Source organism: Artemia franciscana, chromosome 21 (genome assembly GCF_032884065.1).
Source record: "Artemia franciscana chromosome 21, ASM3288406v1, whole genome shotgun sequence".
Classification (NCBI taxonomy): domain Eukaryota; kingdom Metazoa; phylum Arthropoda; class Branchiopoda; order Anostraca; family Artemiidae; genus Artemia; species Artemia franciscana.
In genome coordinates, this window is record NC_088883.1 from 31,706,335 (window position 1) to 31,726,694 (window position 20,360).

The following is a 20,360-nucleotide window of genomic DNA, read 5'->3' on the forward strand; positions in this document are numbered from 1 at the left end:
AATTTGTCAATGTTCATTCTAGCATTGACACTTGGAAAAATCTTTACATGCCAAGCATGCTAAAGCTCCAACAATTTATATTAAATCTCAAAAATGGGGGAATCAGTTTTAAGGTTTTCGAATTAATTTAATCTATTGTCAAAATATATTGAAATATTTGTGCAATTCCCAGTTTGATTTAGTTGTTTCTTTTTTTTTAGTTTTTTAGCTTTTTTTAGTTTTTTTTTCTTTTTAGTTTTTTATCTTTTTTTATTTTTTATGTTTTTTCTTTTTAGGTTTTTTCTTTTTTTAATTTTTTTAATTTTTTATATTTTTTTAAGTTTTTTCTTTTTAGTTTTTTTTTTAGTTTTTTACCATTTTTCTTTTTTCGAATTACTTTAATCTATTGTTAAAAAATATTTCGAAATATTTATGCAATTTCCAGTTTTTACATTCTAGTTTGTTTTCTTTTATATATATAGAAGATATAATCTGGCGTAACACACAAAGTGTAACAGACATAACAGACAGACAACTTATTTATATACAACGGCGGCCCCGTTGTAATTGTGTCCCTGTGTCCTGGTCGTCATTTATATTCCCTGTGTCCCAGTCGTCATTTGTGTCCCGGTATCCCAGTCTGTAATCTCTCTTTGAGTTTCCCGGTCGTCATTTATATTCCCTCTGTCCCGGTGTCCCGGTCGTCATTTGTGTCCCGGTCCGTAATTTCTCTTTGAGTGCCCCAGTCGTCATTTATATTCCCTGTGTCCCGGTCGTCATTTGTGTCCCGGTGTTCCGGTCTGTAGTGTCATCTTATAATGACGTCATATACAAAGCCTTATATACTTATAATGACGTCAAATGCAAATCCACAAACAAACAAACATGCATATATACAACTTATTTTTATATATATAGATACAGTTTCTTCTTTAGTTTTTTTTCTTATTTAGTTTTTTCTTTTTTTTAGTTTCTTCTTTTTATTGATTTGTTTTCTTCAATTTGTCAATGTTCATTCTAACATTGACACTTGGAAAAATCTTTACGTACCAAGCATGCTAAAGCTCCAACAATTTATATTAAAGCTCAAATTTTGGGGTAGGCCTATCTGTTTTAAGGTTTTCGAATTACTTTAATCTATTGTCAAAATATATTGAAATATTTGTGCAATTCCAAGTTTTGTTTAGTTTTTTCCTTTTTTTAGTTTTTTAGCTTTTTTAAGTTTTTTTCTTTTGAGTTTTTTATCTTTTTTATTTTTTTACGTTTTTTCTTTTTAGGTTTTTTCTTTTTTTAAGTTTTTTAATTTTTTATTATCTTTTTTTAGTTTTTTCTTTTTATTTTTTTTTAGTTTTTTACCATTTTTCTTTTTTCGAATTACTTTAATCTATTGTCAAAATATTTCAAAATATTTATGCAATTTCTAGTTTTTACATTCTAGTTTGTTTTCTTTTATATATATAGAAGATACAATCTGGCGTAACAGACAAAGTGTAACAGACATAACGGACAGAAAACTTATTTATATATATAGATAGATATAGATAGATAAATAAAAAAAGCTAAAAAACTAAAAGAAAAGAAGAAAACTAAAAAAGAAAAAATTAAAAAAAGAAAAAACTAAAAAAACTAAAAAAAATAAAAAACTAAATAAAAGAAAAAACTAAAAAAGAATACAAATTAAAAAAAGAAGAAACTAAAAAATAAAAAATAAAAACTAAAATAACAGAAATACTTAAAAAACATCTAAAATCTAAAAAAAAACTTAAAAAAGAAAAACTAAAAGACTAAGAAATCAAAAAACTAAAAAAAAAGAAAAAAAGAAAAAAACTAAAAAGAAAAGAACTAAAAAAAAAAAAAAAAAAATGAATTTCCGATTGAATTTCCCTGCGGCACGTGGATTCGAACCAATCACATTTACATTTGGAACAGAGCGATATCCACTACGCTATCGCAGGGTATCATAATAGATGATTCTTCTTTAACATTGTTCATTTAATTTTGACAATAAATAATGGCTGATTTGCAGCTGCTTTTTAGCGCAGGCTACAGCGCCTGAACTTTCTTCAGGAAAGAAGTCTTTTATTTTTTTTATATTTTGCTCCAATGAAACTTGAATAAATAAGTATTTTCTATGCTTTTTAGAGTTGAAAAATGTATTTTTGTTTTGTAAATGTCTTTTTGTATAAAAAGTTAAAAATTGTAAAAAAATATGTTGTTGTTAAATATTAATTTAATTCTTAAATTTTGTAAAGTATTATTGTTAAATAAGAATCATTCATTAATATTTTTTTTAGTTTTTTCTTTTTTTAGTTTTTGTTTTTTTTTCTTTTCTAGTTCTTTCTGTTTTTTAGTTTTTTCTTTTTCTATTTTTTTTCTTTTTTAGTTTTCTTTTTTTAGTTTTGTAGCTTTTTTATTTTTTTGGCTTTTTTCTTTTTAGTTTTTTACCTTTTTTATTTTTTTCTTTTTTTTTTAGCTTTTTTCTTTTTTCTTTTTTTCTTTTTTAGTTTTTTTTTAGTTTGTTCTTTTTTTATCTTTTTTTCTATTTTACTTTTTTTTAGTTTTTTTCTTTTTTTAGTGTTTCTTTTTTAGTTTTTTCTTTTTTTTCTCTTGAGTTTTTTCTTTTTTTTTAGTTTTTTAGATTTTTGAATTTTTTTATGTTTTTTTCTTTTTAGTTAGTTTTTTAATTTTTTTCTTTTTTAGTTTTAATTTTATTCTTTATTTTACAGGCGTCATATGCAAACCCTCAAACATACGGAAAAAAAACATGCTTTAGTTTTTTTCTTTTTTAGTTTTTCTATTTTTAGTTTTTTAGCTTTTTTAGTTTTTTAGCATTTTTTTCTCTTTAGTTTTTACCCTTTTTTCTTTTGTTCTTTTTTTTTAGTTTTTTTCTTTTTAGGTTTTTCTTTTTTTTTAGTTTTTTAATTTTTTTGTTTTTTAGTTTTTTCTCTTTTTAGTTTTTTTCTTTTTAGTTTTTTTTATTTTTTTACCTTTTTTATTTTTTTTAGTCTTCTTTTCTTCTTTATTTTACAGACGTCATATGCGGACAAACAAGCACACATATGCGGACAAAGACAAAACATGGACTAACAACTTATTTTTATATATATAGATTCCTCGGCTGTTTCTTCTGCCATTGTAGGTTTTATACTAAATATTCTCTTTGAATTGCAAGCCTTATATACTTATAATGACGTCAACTTATAATGGCGTCATATACAAACATACAAAATACATACATGACGTTATAATGCTTAATCCTTATAATGACGTCAGTAGATAAACATGACGTCAGTCGACAAACAACTTATTTTTATATATATAGATATTTATATATTTTATATATATTTATATTCATATATTCATTCACTATTGCCTATCTTTTAATTAAAATTGAATATTTGTTTTGTTCTTTCTGCAGCATATCTTTTAACCTTTTATTTATTTTTCTTCACCTCCACTTTTAATTCATCTACCCACCGTTGTGAAATTCCTTGTAACCACGTATTTCTTGTCTGTCAACTTTTGTTTTTGATTCTTTCCAATTCCTGCTGTCACTTGTTTTTAACCGGATATTTCTTTGTCCTTCAATTCTGTCTACTTCAATTTTATCTCTTTGTCTACTTAAATTTTAAGTAGCTTGAATTGGCGTTGTCGCAAGTATTCTAACCTTATATCTCTTCGATCTTCATTTTAATCTTTCATTACTTGAGACATTTATTCAAGGCCCTTTTTCGCCAAATTTAATGGTCAAGGATTGGATTGAACTAAATTAAACTTTACTTAAAAAATCAACTCAATTTAGTCATTTGATAAGTAGCCGTTCAAGAAGAAACAAAGCTTTGAGAACGAACGACTGCAACAGCCAATATCAATACAGTCAACTAAATAACTCAATGTATTTATACATATACATACACATATACATACATACATACATACATACATACATACACATAGTTTATCCTCTGGATATTGCTAAACTGCCTAAATTACCTTTCATAAACAGACTTATTATTATGGTCGTTGTTGTCACTCGTAATTCTCGCTACCGCTTATCTTTTTCCACATATTTCTTTGTTAACACTGTCTTATATCTTTTAACCGCCAATTTTTTTCTTCACTTTCATCATAACCTCTAATTTGTTTGTTATCACTTTTGTTTTTGGCCCGTTTGAATTTTCGATATGGCTTATCTTCTAACCGGATATTTCTTTGTTGGTTATTTTCAATTTTAAAACCTTGTAGTCATCGTTGTGGCAATTGTTCTAGTCGTATATTTCTTTGTTCTTCATTTTCTTTTATCATTACTTCATTCATTAATCAATATCTTTTATATAAGCTGCTCGGATTGGTTTTGCCACATTCAATAGTCTAGGTTATTCATTTGTCCTCGAGACAATACTAAAATGCTTGATATAACTTTTGTAAATGGACTCATAAAGATTGGTATTTAACATTTAGCTGTTTTTTTACGTATGTTGTAATCGCCAGATACAAAAATACTCCTGGGGCGGGGGGGAGTATAGGATTTATTCCTTTGAAACATGCTCATAGAAATAATATTATTCAAATGACTTTTTTTTCCAAATTAGACTTTTAATATTTTTCTCAAATTCTTAACCTACCTAAATTGCTTTTTTTAAGGCTAGAAAATCCTAGGATGTCATTTCCCCAAGAAAATATGGAGCCGTGTTCGAAGAAAATACATACGTATAGATATATACAATTATTGCTAGTTTAAAGAGATACGATATATGAGATTTCGTTACTGTTTCAGCCAAGGGTCTCAACTGAAACGTTAATAGACTTCGTAACTGAAACTTTAGTTACAATCGTGATAGAAAACACAAAAATAAGCTACATAGAAAAGTAGTTTCTCTTCAGGGTGCTAGTAGATACTCCAGATACAAATTTTAGATAAACAAGAGCTAAGAGCTCATATGGCACTTGTGACGAGGTCGGAAGAGCCAAGAGGCAAGACCTCATATGACATGAGCTCTAGAAAAATTCTAAGAATCAATAGATTGATTCAAAAAGAAAATCAGAGGCTTAATGCCGGTTGGGATTTGAAATAAGAGATCTGAGACACGAGGTCCTTCTAAATATCAAAATTAATTAAGATCCGATCACCCACTTGTAAGTTAAAAATACCTATTTTTTTCTAACTTTTCCCCTCCCTTCACCCCTCCAACCAGATGTTCGAATCGAAGAAAACGACTTTATCAAGTCCGTTTGTGCATGTCCCTGACACGCATAGAAATTTTTATCGTCCTAGCACGTCCAGAAGCACCGAACTCGCCAAAGCACTGGACCACCCCCTAACTCTCCCAAAGAGAGCAGATTGTCCATTTACGTCAATCACATATCTACAAGATTTGCTCATTCTACCCACCAAGTTCCATCCGATCTCTCAACTCTAAGTGTTTTCCAAAATTTCCAGCTCCCCCCCCAAATCACCCTAATGTCACCAGATCTGGTCGGATTTAAAATAAGAGCTCTGAAACGTGAGTTCCTGCTAAATATCAAATTTCATTAAGATCCGGTCACCTGTTCGTAAGTTAAAAATACATCAATTTTTCGATTTTTCCCGATTTAACACCCTCCCCCCAAACTCCCCCAAAGAAAGCGGATTCAGTTCAGAGTCCAGTTATGTAAATCACATATATAGGAATTGTGTTTGTTCTTTCCACCAAGTTTCCTCCCGATCTCTCCACCCTAACCGTTTTCCAAGATTTCCAGTTTTCCCCTCCAATTCCCCCAATATAATCGGATACGGTCGGAATTTAAAATAATGGTTCTGAGGCATGAGGTCCTTCTAAATATCTAAGAACAAACTAAACCATTAAATGAGACAAGATTAAGAGGACGACCTGAGAAATATAAATTCACAATAAGTGAAAATGAACAACTTATAAAATCAAATGTGACAAGACTAATCCAAACAGGTAGAATAAAGTGCATTGGAAAATACCTGAAGCAATGATAAACGAAAATAGATAACCAAGAAATTTGCAGTTAAAATGCTTATGAAAATAATAATTACAATGAAATAACAACGAAATAACCTTGACGTTTGCTATTAAAATACTTGAGTAAACGACAGTTATAACAAGTCCGAAAAGTAAGTGAAGAATTAAGAAGTATGTTGTCAAAAGGTAAGCGGCAGTAATAATTACAACAAGCGAATAGCGAAAATGGAGAACGAAAACGTGTTTAGCTACAACCCATGCCACAACGAGGATTAGAAAGAATTAAAAATGGAGTTGAAGAACAAAGAAAGTGTTTAAGACGTTTATAATACCTAAAGGAAAAAAAAAAATGAACAGCCTAGACCATCAAATACGACAAGACCAATCCGAGCACCTAAGGCAATGGGCATTAAAGAAATACCTGATGTAATGATAGTTTAAAATGAAGAAAAAAGGAACATGTGATTAGAATATTGGCGAAAACGACAAATACAACGGGTCAAAATAAAAGCGAAGGCCAAAGAAATATGCGGCTAAAAGATAAACAGCAGCAAAAATTGCAACAAGTCAAAAACGAAATTGCAGAACAAAAAAATATGTGGTTATAAGACATGCAAGATCAAGGATAGGATCGGAACAAAAGTGAAAATGAATAAGAAAGAAATTTTCAGTTGGAACATATGTGAGGACAGTGAGGACAAAAATTGCTGAAATACTTCAGGTATTTCTTCAGTTCCCTTTATCTTAGCTGCTCGGATTGGTCTTGTCATATTTGATGGTCTAGATTGTTCATTTTAAACCGTGAAGTTACATTCCTCAGGTCATCATCTTGCTCTTGTCACATTTGGTGACGAAGTTTGTTCATTTTGATCAATTGTAAATGTCGGTTCACAACTATTCATGGTTTGAACATGACTTACACTCAATGAAGCTTAAGCAAAACATGATTTCAAGCTTTAAATTTGTTTCTAGAGTTCATTAGAGAGCAAGTGACTACCTATAAAAGGGCAAACCAGTTTATTTGGAAATTGTGGATATGGCAATTTAATTCGACCGAGCTGCATCCAAATGAATGCCCTTTGTTGGCTGCTCTTTCCTAGGAAAAACGGAGGACTCCTCCGTTTTTCCGTTCTCCGTTTTATTATAATAATTACCATATAATATAATTATCATTACAACAATTATAAAATAAATATTTGACTAACTTTTATATTTTCATGCTTGACAGCCCTGTAAATATTTGAATGGTTACAAGATATTAACAATCAATTCTCAAAATTACAATCTCCTTGAGCTTTCCAGACAATTTGACGACCAACATTAGTTATCAGCCAAGGTTTCGACCAAAAAGCAGTTAAGTACAGAAAAATTCTAATATTCAAAGGTTTGTCTATGAACTTGATTCCAATCAACAGTTTGACCAAAAGGCTGCAAGTGCCCTTTTTGAATGAAAAGAGCCCTCCACCCAACCCACCACTCCCCTCTTAATGCATACAACACTGAAAGGTCTAAGTGACTTTTAATTAACACTTGCGAAGTTTATTATATCTTTATATGCTGAATATAACAAAGATGACAGGAAATTATAATGTATTCCTCCCAACCTCCCATACACACATGCACGCCCATTTTAATATTTCACTAACGGCTTATGAAGAGTTGGACACTTTGGGCATTGAAATCCGCCCTTTTATGTATATGGCACCCCCTCCCCGCACCAACACGATGACCCACCATCCTTCCTGCATAATAGCTGGTTCTACATTGCTAAACGCAATTTAAAGAAAAATCAATTTAACAACTAAGCAAAACCTAGCAATAGTACAAAATTTATAATACACAATGATTTTCTTATGCACTTGGCTTCTTTTCAGGGACAAATGTTTCCCTTTTTGTGGCATTACTTTGTCTGCAACTGGAAAGCTAAAAAAAATTTTTAGATTTCTAGAACTCAATGGGCTGTTCCAGAATTGAAACAATTATATCACATTGGAATAGTTGAAAACAAACTATAATTTAAGCTTTGCGGTTTTATTTCTTGGAGCATTAAAACAAATCATCATAGCAAAATAGGTTACTGAAAAGAACAAACGAATGTTAATTTACAGTTTAATACAAGAGCTATTACTCACTCTTGCTCGTTTTGTATCCATGCCTGAAAGTCTTAAAATTTTTAAATGTATTAATGTTGTTAAAGGAAAACGTACAAAACATATTTTTCTTCGGTAAAGTGTATATTGCGTTTTTGTTTTTAGGAGGCTCAGGGGTGTTAGCCCTACTCCTCTTGATAGTAGTTTAAGACCAGTTCAAAATACGAGTTCTCACCACAAAATAAGCCGTCCTAGCAAAGTGGATGGCGCGCTGGATTTGGAATTTTTTGCCCGAATGGCGAAGGTTCGATTTCTGGTGTAGCCGGCTATTTGGTTCCGAGGGGGGTCAGTGGCATGACTCTGTAAGCTCACGCAACCAGCTCTGAGTACGACCTTGTGGAGTCCACCCAGCTCTAACTGGGTTCCAGGAGAAATCTGGGAGGGTAAGTAGGAAAGGTGTGCAAATACACAGGATGCCCGGACCGCATACCCTCGTTGCACTTTCTGGCTAAAGGGCCTTGAGACAGAGTGCAGAACCATGGGTTTGGACTTCAAGAAGTCCAAACTGGCAAGATACTAAATGCCAAAAAAACCAAAGCTATTTTGACGTCTTGCAATGGGTTATAAAACTCCCGCCATAACCAGTAATGGCTAGATATTTGGAAACAGTTCACCACTTTGTCTACCTGGGAAGGGTCCTAACTGCTAACAAATGTCATTGATATCAAACGCCGCCTAGCAAGGTGCCCTCTTTTGTTAAACTTTTGTTGTATCCTTAATCGCCTGAAATCTAGAAAAACTGAATTCTTAATGTCCCATAGCGAAGGATTTTAATATATTCCTAAGAAATGGCTTAACCAAGAGCCCTAAAAATCGAACTTTAGGGAAAAAAGATTTAAGCAGCGAACTCATAGCAAACTGTGAAAGATGATTTTACCTGATTTTGAAGGGAAAGCCTGACTTGAGCATATAAACAGATAGCACAATGTAAACTTTATTTTCAAAGTCATTTTGTAACAGATATGGTTCTATCTAGAATATTAATACAAGGCCAGCTGGTTAGATGCGTTCTTATCTTTTATCTGTGCCTATCTAATGCAAACAAAAAAAGACGCAGCACCTTGTCATTCTTTAACTATTTTAAGAATTTACGAGAAAATGATTAAGTATTGACTTGATTGAGAAAATGAAGGAATATGGAATATTTTCTTCTAAGATTCAGCGGTTTATCTTTCTTTCTTCTTTCTTTCAAAAAGTAGGAATGAAACAAACACTAGTTTTTTAGTTAGTTCAGCCAAATTTTGAATTAGTTCACAGAGTGACGTAAAGAGGACGTGGAGGAAACTATTCCCCATCAAACTTACATATGCTGTTGCGAAGCTACTGAAAGCACGAGCTTTACTTCTTTAATTCTATGAAGCCATCGTTTAATATTGCTACTAACAAATCACAATCCCAACCCCCCATTACACTTCCTGGCTGAAGGGCCATGAAACGGAGATCAACACCACCGGTTTGGACCTTAAGGGTCTAGTGCCGTCTTACTTACTTACTAACAACTCACCGCAGCACCAAGCCTTCTGAGGCCAGCACAGCCGCAGGTTCCTCCTCCATCCGAATCGATTCAAAGTCTCCCTCTTTACACTGTCTCAGAAAGTTCCCATTTCCTTTAGATTTTTGTTTATGACATCCTCCCATCCCATACGGGTATGGGCTGTTTTCTGCTTAGCCCTAGACGGTTGGCCGAAAAGGACTTTCTTTTGCAATCTGTTATCCTTCAACCACAGAACGTGCCCTAGCCATATCAACCTTTCTTTCACTATAGCCCTAGAAAGTGGGATTGAACCACATTTCTTGTACAGCCTACTGTTTGAAATAAGGTTAGCCAGCCGGGTACCTAGAACAATCTTTAGGCAATTTCTCTGAAAACATCAATTAAATCTTCATTGACTTTTCAGAGCACCCATACTTCAGAGCCATATTTGACAACTGTCATCACTTGAGCTTCCAATATTCCAAGTTTTGTTTGCAGAATTATCTTTCAATTCTTCAGAACTTTTTTTTAACTGTGATAAAACACCCTTAGCCTTTGCTATTCCAATTTTATCATCTTCACTGCTCCCACCTTCTTTGCAAAAAATACTACCAAGGTAAGTGAAGCTGCCCACCGGATCTATCTTTACGTTACCCAACGTCACGTTTTCATTTTCACTTATTCGTAGCCTTATCGACTTAGTCTTCTTAATATTAATTCTCAAACCTATTCTCGCAATAACCTCTAAAAGTTCATTCATTTTGTCATACTCTCATTTAAGAGGCTTAGATCATCAGAATAATCTAATCCCAGAAGAGTTTTCCCTCCCCATTTGATTCTGTGGTCTCCTATTGCCTTTCCTGTGCTCCTTAAGACTAATTCCATCAAGATAATCCATATAAAGGGGGATGTAACACAAAACTACGTGAATCCCGATTTATTACAAAACCATTTGCCAACCCCATTTCCTACCTTAACTGCAGTAGTTTTATTCTTATACATATCACTGATCACTGTAATGTGTTTGTCTGGTACAAGATACAAGGATAAGACCTTAGTTAAGGCTCTTCTATCAACAGAATTGAACGCTTGCTCATAATCTATCAAACAATTCGTGGTAACGAACGGTAGTAAGGAGCGGCCCGGCTCAATAGTAAACAAAACTATAAAAATCGGAATTTCGGTGCTATCATCAAAAGAATGGGATTTTCATGCTGATTTTAAATATATAAGTTTCATCAAATTTAGTCTTTGTCATCAAAAGTTAAGAGCCCGAGAAAATATACCTTATTTTGGAAATTGGGGGAAAAACACCTTAAAAGTCATAGAATCTCAACGAAAATCACACCATCATATTCAGCGTATCAGAAAACCTTATAACAAAAATTCCAAGCTCATATCTACAAAAATATGGAATTTCGTATTTTTTGTCAGAAGACAGATGACGGGTGCGTGTTTTTTTTCTTTTTCCCAGGGGTCATCGTATCGACCAAGTGGTCCTAGAATGTCACAAGAAGGCTCATTATAATGGAAATGAAAAGTTCTAGTGCCCTTTTAAAGTGACCAAAAAATTGGAGGTCGCCTAGGCCCCCTCCAACGCTCATTTTTTCCCAGAGTCAACAGACCAAAATTTTGAGATAGCCATTTTGTTCCGCATAGTCGAAAATCATAATAACTATGCCTTTGGGGATGACTTACTCCCACACAGTCCCTGGGGAAGGGCTGCAAGTTACAAACTTTGACCAGTGTTTACATACAGTAATGGTTATTGGGGAGTGTACCGACGTTTTCTGAGGGGAGGGGGCTATGCGGGAGGATCTCTCCTTTGAAAAATATTTCATGGGGGAAGAGGAACTCAATGAAAAGGGCGCAGAATTTTCTAGCATTACTATAAAAAAACAAGGAAAAACTAAACATGAAAAGTTTTTTTCAATTGAAAGTAAGGAGTAGCATTAAAAATTAAAACAAACAGAGTTTATTAAGCATATGAGGTTATCTAAAAATACTTTAGCATAAAGAGCGAGGTATTTGGGAGGAGATAAACACATCGCTCTTTATGCTAAAGTATTTTTAGTAATTTCAACTACTTATTCTAGGGCCTTTCTGATTCAGTGGTCATTCTTAAAGAATTTCAACAAAACTTAAGATTTAGTATAAGGAGCGAGGCATTAACAAGGGGACAAATCCCCTCAAATACATAATAAAAATATAAGAATATAAAAGTTTGTTACGTAAGTTAATTCTTAAGTTACGTATATTTTTTACTAATAAAAACGTTCGTTAAAAATTAAAAGTTCTATTTGCCTTTTTAAGTAACCGAAAAATTGGAGGGCAACTAGGCCTCCTTCCCCACCCCTTATTTCTCAAAATCGTCTGATTAAAATTAAGAGAAAGCCATTTATCCAAAATAAGAATTAGTATGCAAAGTTTATTTTAATAATTTATGTGCATAGAGCCAAAATCAAACATGCATTAATTCAAAAACGTTCAGAAATTAAATAACAAAACTAGTTTTTTTAACTGAAAGTAAGGAGCGACATTGAAACTTACATAATAACGAACAGAAATTACTCCGTATATGAAATGGGTTTTCCCCTCCGCAATCCCTCGCTCTTTACGTTAAATTTTGACTCTTTGCCACAATTCTAATTTTTAAAACAATTAAAAACTTTAGCGTAAAGAGCGAGGGATTGCGGAGGGGAAAACCCATTTCGTATACGGAGTAATATCTGTTCGTTTTAAGTTTTAATGTCGCTCCTTACCTTCAGTTAAAAAAAAAACTACTTTTTTTTATTTAATATGAATCATTGAGGTACTGTGTGTACTATGTGTTGGGTAGGAACCCCCAAGTAGTTATTAGATAAATGGTCATTCGTTCTTTTCATAATTTTTCAATTTTCCTTAATTCTTGTTCCTCTTGTCATTTTAAGTGTTATTACGTCTTTTGAAGTAATCAGTTAACTAATTTTGATCCTAGAATTGCACCCGGGATACAAGTCATCCTATTCGCCCAAAAATTTTTTTTCACCGTCTGGAACGATTTAGCTAGGAAGGATTTAAGGACAGAAAGTCACACATTTGTTTTAGACTAGAGTGTTGAAGCAATGAGATTTATGCTTGATATATTTCTCTGGGAGTATTCACCTTTCAAGCAGATATGGGTATATCTTGATGAAGTGGTTACCTAAGTGTTTGGCGCTGTAGATTAAGGAGATTCTGCCTATAGATATAACTTCCCTTTGGTTATAACTGCGGTTTAAGCCCCTTCTTCAAGTTAGCTCCAATTTGGTAGCTCGAGGTGAAGAGTAAGCTGCTCCAAATTGAATTGCTAGCAGCTCAGTTAGGCTATAATGGCAGCTACGGTTTTAATCTCTATATATATTCTCCTTTGGATTGTAGTTTCTGCCACAATAATACTGCAAATTTAAAACATGATTGCAGAATGTTGATTTCAGGCTTAGTGTTCAGAATTATTAGTAAATCGTTTTTTAAGCTAGTTGTAATGAAGGTTCGTCTTTTTTTGCGTGATTTAATATGTTTTTGTAAATTTACTTACCAGACTTACCAGAATGTGACTGAAATTACCAGAATGTGACTGACATTGAAAAAAAAAGAATCCAAAAGTCAAATACTACACAATATCTTGGAGCCAGTCCAAATGTCACTTATAAAATTGGTGACTGCTGGTGCTACGCCATAAACTATGAAGCCGATTTAAAAAAGAGGCCAAAGAAAGAAGAAAAATACGAATATATCCAGGCTTCTCTTTTTTTCGGAGAAGAACTCGAGTTTCCTCTCTTTTTAGTTTCTAGTACCTATGGCTATAATGAGAGAAACGTTTAGAAGGCTAAGACGCGTTCTGCAGACGAAGGATGACATATTGCCCAAGATTGTCCTTGCAAGACAGTTTTTTAGGGCCAAATAAAAAGCAGATCGGCTCCGAATGGGGTGGGAGCATATCGTAAGGAAATATCTAAGGAATTTCCTTAGAGGGTGTAAAGAGGCTTTGAATAGATTGGGATAGAGGAGGAGTGTACCTAGCTGTGCTGACCTCAGGCCACTCGTTGCTGCAGTGGGTTTTAAGTAGTAGTAGTAGCAGTAGTTTGTTGATACCCTAATAAGAATGAGTACAAGTACTGTGTCCTAAGTTATGGGGAGATTCAACGGACAAAACGAAGTAGGGAGGGAGAGAAACATCTAAACCTTCGATGAAAACTTAAGAATTTCCTAATCTCTAATACCAACAAATAAATACTATGCGCAAAATGCCTGCACACGGAGAAGACTTTGTCCACCTAAAATTTGACAATTCTTCTGTAATTTGCTATTTTTTCTTAAATTTTCTTGTTATTAATATTGCTCAGAATCTCTCTTTCCCTACCTCCATCCCAAACAAAAATGATGTGCATTTCTTGAACCAAACTCTAAATATCAATTTGAAAATCCCCATATCGAATTTTTATCAAAGCCTCTATACTATGCCATATTTTCTGATTATATAAGAGAAAAATATATTTTGCGAAATTAGATTATGCAATTAGCAAAATTAGATTAGCGAAATTAGATTATGCAATTTGAGAAATTAGATTATGCAATTATTTTGCGAAATTAGAAATTGCAATTAGATTTTAGAAAAGTACACTAAAAAGAGACAAGGCTTAGGAATTGAAGGACTGTTGCCTTTTTTGTGTCTTTCTGGTGGAATGAGGGTTTGTATTGCTGTGCTGTGGAAATTGTTCTTTTGTTTTTGTTTAACTGCCCAAAGCTTGTGCCCTAGCTAAGGTCCTAAGCTTGTGAATGACTAGAGATGTATTTTATCAGAGAAAGTTTTTTCCGGAGATGATTAATAAAAAGTGTCGCAGATTGAGTGTGAGTTGGATTATTCTCTGAATGCAATTAAACACTAGGTATCAGATAGTCTGTGAAAATCATTATCGCTTTAACTAAATGATAGAGGAACATATTCCCTCTCTGAGGTATAATCGAGATCAGATAATTTTGTTTTCTTTTCTTTCCGGTGTGGATCACATGCCGTTTGATTCTCAGACCTAATGAAGTTTATTGTATAATCTTTCCTTGGGTCCTGATCTCTCCATCCCTTTTTTTAAATTATTTTTAAATTATTTAAAATTATTTAAATAATTTTTAAAATTATTCACTCGGTTTAAATTATTCACGGTTTTTTTAAATTATTCGCTCCTGCTCATTTTGTATCCATGCCGGGAAGTCTGAAAAATTTAAAAAGTATTAATGTTGTTAAAGGGAAACGTACAAAACATATTTTTCTTTGGTAAAGTGTCTATTGCGTTTTTCTTTTTAGGAGGCTCAAGGGTGTTAGCCCTACTCCTCTTGATAGTAGTTTATCAAGATATAACACAAACCTACGTGAATCCCGATTTATTACAAAACCATTTGCTAACCCCATTTCCTACCTTAACTGCAGTAGTTTTATTCTTGTACATAGCACTGACCACTGTGATCTCTCCATCCCTTTTTTTTAAATTATGCAATATTTATAAAGCTGGTACCTTTGGCTGGTAGTTCTAAATTTATAGATTGCAACCGTCCCTTGCATTAGTTAGTCATTAGCAGTACTAAGTAAAGGACTAAATATTTATGTTTTCTTTTTTCAGGAGTTACATGAAACTTATTTGGATCTTGATCCTATTGTTTCTGTGCCCTTAAAGGCTAGAAAGTGCATACAGATTAACTTACGATTTAAGAAGTCCTATCCTTTCCTCTCATTCCAGGGTTTGAAGAAAGATTACTACTTTCCAGTATTGTGGGTTGAAGAGGTAAGTAATCCGATTCCTTTGAGAATTGAAGTATTGCTGCTCTTTATATACACAAAATGACTGTCAAGAGCGAAACCTGCTATACGTGACAGAATCAGTGGGGATAGCGTGAATATTTTTGTAAATTAAAGTTTGTAACCATCATGGGTATGCCAATCCTATGATTATGCTGCAATTTAGTCATATGTTACAGCCTCCCAAATTTAAATGTGGAAAAATTGTTGGGATAAGATATCCGTGCAAGGATATTTCTCCACAAATTTCTCCAAGGAAGTTTTAGTTAAAAACTATGTTTTCTGCAGGAAATGTATCATTTTCTTTCCAAATGCCTGAAAATTATATTAACATTGTATATTTTTGGTTTTTGGGGATTTGGGGTATTCTGAGACCTTCTTAAGACCTTCTTAATTATATTTCAGCTACCTTTCAAACAGTTCGTTGTAACGAACTGTCGTTGTAACTTCGTTGTAACTGTCGTTGTAACTGTAACAACGAACTTCGTTGTAACGAACTGTAGTAAGGAGCGACCCGGTTCGTGGCAACTAACTGTAAAAAAATAAAAAAAAATTATACAAATAGTTACATATAAAGAATCACATTTAAATGCTGATTTTGAATATATAAGTTTCATCAAGATTAGTCTTACCCAGCAAAAGTTACGAGCCCGAGAAAATGTGCCTTGTTTTGTAAAATGGGAGGAAACACCCCTAAAAGTCATATAATCTTAACGCAAATCACATCATAAAATTCAGCGCATCAGAGAACCCTACTGTAAAAGTTTCAAGCTCCTATCTACTGAAATGTGGAATTTCGCATTTTTTGCCAGAAGACAGAGCACGAATGCGTGTTTATTTAATATTTTATTTTTGTTTTTGTTCTTTTTCCCAGGGTGATCGTTTCGACTCAGTGGTCCTAGACTGTCACGAGGGGGCTCATTCTAACGGAAATTAAAGGTTCTAATACCCTTTTTAAGTTACCAAAAAATTGTAGGGCACTTAGGCGCCCTCCCACGCTCATTTTCTCCCAAAGTCACCAGATAAAAATTATGAGACAGCCATTTTAAAACATAGTCGAAAAACCTAATAACTATGTCTTTGGGTTCGAATTACTCCCCCACAGTCCCAGTGGGAGTGACAGCAAGTTACAAACTTTGACCTGTGTTTGCATATAGTAATGGTTATTGGGAAGTGAACAGATGTTTTCAGGGGAATTTTTTCAGTATGGGGAGGGAAGAAGTTGAGGGAAGTTACGTGGGAGGATCTTTCCATGGAGGAATTTTTCATGGGGGAAGAGAACTTCAATGACGGGGGCACAGGACTTTCTAGCATTATTTAAAAAACAATGAAAAAAAGTATGAAAAGTTTTTTTCAACTGAAAGTAAGGAGCAGCATTAAAACTTAAAACGAACAAAAATTATTACGCATATTAGGGGTTTACCTCCTCGTTATACATTGCTCTTTACGCTAAAGTATTTTTTAGTAATTTCAACTATATATTCTACGGCCTTTGTGATTCAGGGATCATTCTTAAGGAATTGGGACAAATTTAAGCTTTAGTGTAAAGAGCGAGGTATTGACAAGGGGATGAATCCCCTCATATACGCAATAAAAACATACGAATATAGAAGCTCGTTACGTAAGTTTATTCGTAAGTTACGTATATTTTTTACTAATGAAAACGTTCGTAAAAAATTAAAAGTTCTGGTTGCCTTTTTAAGTAATCAAAAATTGGAGGGCAACTAGGCCTCCTCCCTTGCTCCTTTTTTCTCAAGATCTTCCGATTAAAACTAATAGAAGGCCATTTACCCCCAAAAAAATATAATATGCAAATTGTATTTTGTTTATTTATGTCCGGAGAGCTGTTTCAAGATGAAAACATGCATTAATACAGTTCGTGATAACGAACTGTAGTTAGGAGCGACCCGGCTCAATAGTAAACGAAACTCTAAAAAACGGAATTTTGATCCTAAGAGATACATCAAAAGAATTGAATCTTCATACTGATTTTAAATATATAAGTTTCATCAAATTTAGTCTTTGTCATCAAAAGTTACGAGCCTGAGAAAATTTGCCTCATTTTGGAAAATTAAGGGAAACACTTCCTAAACGTTATAGAATCTTAACGAAAATAACACCATCGCATTCGGCGTATCATAGAACCCTATAGGGAAAATTTAAGCTCCTATCTATAAAAATTTGGAATTTCGTATTTTTTGCCAGAAGACAAATCACGGTTGCGTGTTTATTTATTTTTTTTCTTTTCCTCAGGGGTCATCGTATCAACCAAGTGGTCTTAGAATGTTGCAAGAGGGCTCATTCCAACGGAAATGAAAAGTTCTAGTTCCCTTTTTAAGTGACCAAAAAAATTGGAGGGCACCTAGGCCCCCTCCCACGCTCATATTTTTCCCAAAGTCAACGGATCAAAATTTTGAGATAGCCATTTTGTTCCGCATAGTCAAAAAACCATATTAACTATGTCTTTGGGAATGACTTTACTCCCAAAATCCCCAAGGGAGGGGCTGCAAGTTACAAACTCTGACCAGTGTTTACATACAGTAATAGTTATTGGGGATGAGGGAAGGGGGCCATGTGGGAGGATCTTTCCTTGGAGGAATATGTCAAGGGGGTATTCAATGAAAAAGGCGCAGGATTTTCTAGTATTACTATAAAAAAAAAACAATGAAAAAATAAACATGAAAACGTTTTTTCAATTGAAAGTAAGGAGTAGCACTGAAACTTAAAACGAACAGAGATTATTACGCATATGAGGGGCTCTAAAAATACTTTAGTATAAAGAGCGAGGTATTTAGGAGGAGATAAATACCTCGCTCTTTATGCTAAAGTATTTTTAGTAATTTCAATTATATATTCTACGGCCTTTCTGATTTAGGGGTCATTCTTAAAGAATTGGGACAAAACTTATGATTTATTGTAAAGAGCGAGGTATTAACGAGGGTAAAAACCCCCTCGTATACATAATAAAAATATAAGAATATAAAAGTTTGTTACGTAAGTTAATTCTTAAGTTACGTATATTTTTTACTAATAAAAACGTTCGTTAAAAATTAAAAGTTCTAGTTGCCTTTTTAAGTAATCGAAAAATTGGAGGTCAACTAAGCCTCCTTCCCCACCTAAGAGAAGGCCATTTAGCCAAAAAAAATTAATATGCAAATTTCATTTTAATAATTTATGTGCGGAGAGCCAAAATCAAACATTCATTAATTCAAAAACATTCAGAAATTAAATAAAAAAAAAACTAGGTTTTGTTACCTGAAAGTAAGGAGCGACATTAAAACTTAAAACGGACAGAAATTACTCCGTATATGAAATGAGTTGTCCCCTCGTCAATCCTTTGCTCTTTACACTAAAGTTTGACTCTTTGCCACAATTTTACTTTTTAAAACGATTAAAAACTTTAGCGTAAAGAGCGAGGTGTTGAGGAGGAGACAACCCATTTCATATAGGGAGCAATTTCTGTCCGTTCTATGTTTTAACGTCGCTCCCTACTTTCAGGTAAAACAAAACAAGTTTTTTTTATTTAATTAAATAAAAAAACAAGTTTTTTTTACTGAAAGTAAGCAGCGACATTGAAACTTAAAATAAACAGAAATTACTCCGTATATGAAAGGGGCTTTTCCTCCTAAACGCCCTGCTCTTTACGCTAAAGTTTTTTACTGTTTTAAAAAGTAGAGTTAAGAGAAAGAGTCAAACCATAGTGTAAAGAGCGGGGCGTTGAGAAGAAAAAGCCCCTTTCATATACGGAGCAATTTCTGTTCGTTAAGTTCCAATGTCGCTCCTTACTTTCAGTTAAAAAAAAACTTATTGTATTATTTAATAAAACTTAGGACCAAAGGTGGTTTACAACTCAGCCACTTCTCAATTATTAACCAACGAGTGAAAATTTGGTTTGACACATCATCTACCTTTTCTAAAACCACACTGTTCTTCTCTTAAAACTTTATCTACAGCATGCATCTCTCAGTATAAAAGGTATCATATCACGAACTGGTTTTCTACCTACAAATACGAGGCCAGCGCCTCGATAATTACCACACTCACTCTGATCACCTTAATATACATTGGCTTAATTAAGGTTTTCCAAAAATCACTAAGTACTTCTCCTTTTTCAAAGGTCATATCCATAATCTTAAGTAACTTATTTCTAACCTCAGAACTACCATATTTAAGAAATTCATTTACCATACTATCAGCACCTGGACCCTTGTTATTTTTTAATCTTTTTAGTACTGTCACTGAATCTTCCACACAAAAGAGTCTTCCTTCACATCCAAGATCCCAAAACTCCCAAAACATCAAAAACATCAATAAGCGTAATTTATTATATATTCTATGTTGTAATAAGTACAAAAGAAAATATATGCAATACAATTTATTTTGTACAGCGTCAAATACCCATTAGACTCTAGAATTTTACAGTTAGGGAGACGAACAGTAGTCAAACTCTTGTTTGCATTGAAAACTGTCGTGAAGGGTCTGGGTAAGAACTAATAAAATTAAACTAAATATTTGATATCTAATGTTATTAATTGCTAAAGGCTCATCAATTGAAGATTTTATTTTACTGTATTTTTCGCTTTATATTTAGTGTTGTAATAAGATCAAAAGAAAACATTTGTAATATAATTTGTTTTCAGTATAACTCCAATGACAAAAAAGGCTTTATATTTTTACCGTTAAGGAAGGGTGCATTAGCCAAACTCTTGTTTTTAGTGATTTGTGAACGTTTGAAGTATGATTTGCATATTCAATTTATGTTTTACTCATTTTGAAATTTATTTAATCAATTATATTATTACCTGTTGTATGTTTGTTTCTATGATTGCTTATTTAATTTCTGTTTATTTTGAGTTTTATTTATTCTTTTATATTGAAAGGTTTTTGCATTAAGCTTGATTTGCATACTCAATTTAAGTTTTACTTGTTCAAGGACTTATTTATTCATTTATTTGGTACCTGTAGCATGTTTGATTGCT

General features: G+C 33.0%; 1 protein-coding gene across 1 annotated transcript in view; it reads right to left on the reverse strand.

The window, feature by feature from the left end:
- LOC136040893 (fibrillin-1-like) overlaps positions 1-9,106 on the reverse strand; it is a 174,002-nt gene extending 164,896 nt beyond the window's left edge. Inside the window, exon 1 of the mRNA XM_065725307.1 lies at positions 8,976-9,106. Coding sequence (XP_065581379.1) covers positions 8,976-9,048 — 73 coding nt within the window. The 5' untranslated portion in view covers positions 9,049-9,106. The remainder of the gene's footprint in view (positions 1-8,975) is intronic.
- Between the last annotated feature and the right edge of the window lie 11,254 nt (positions 9,107-20,360).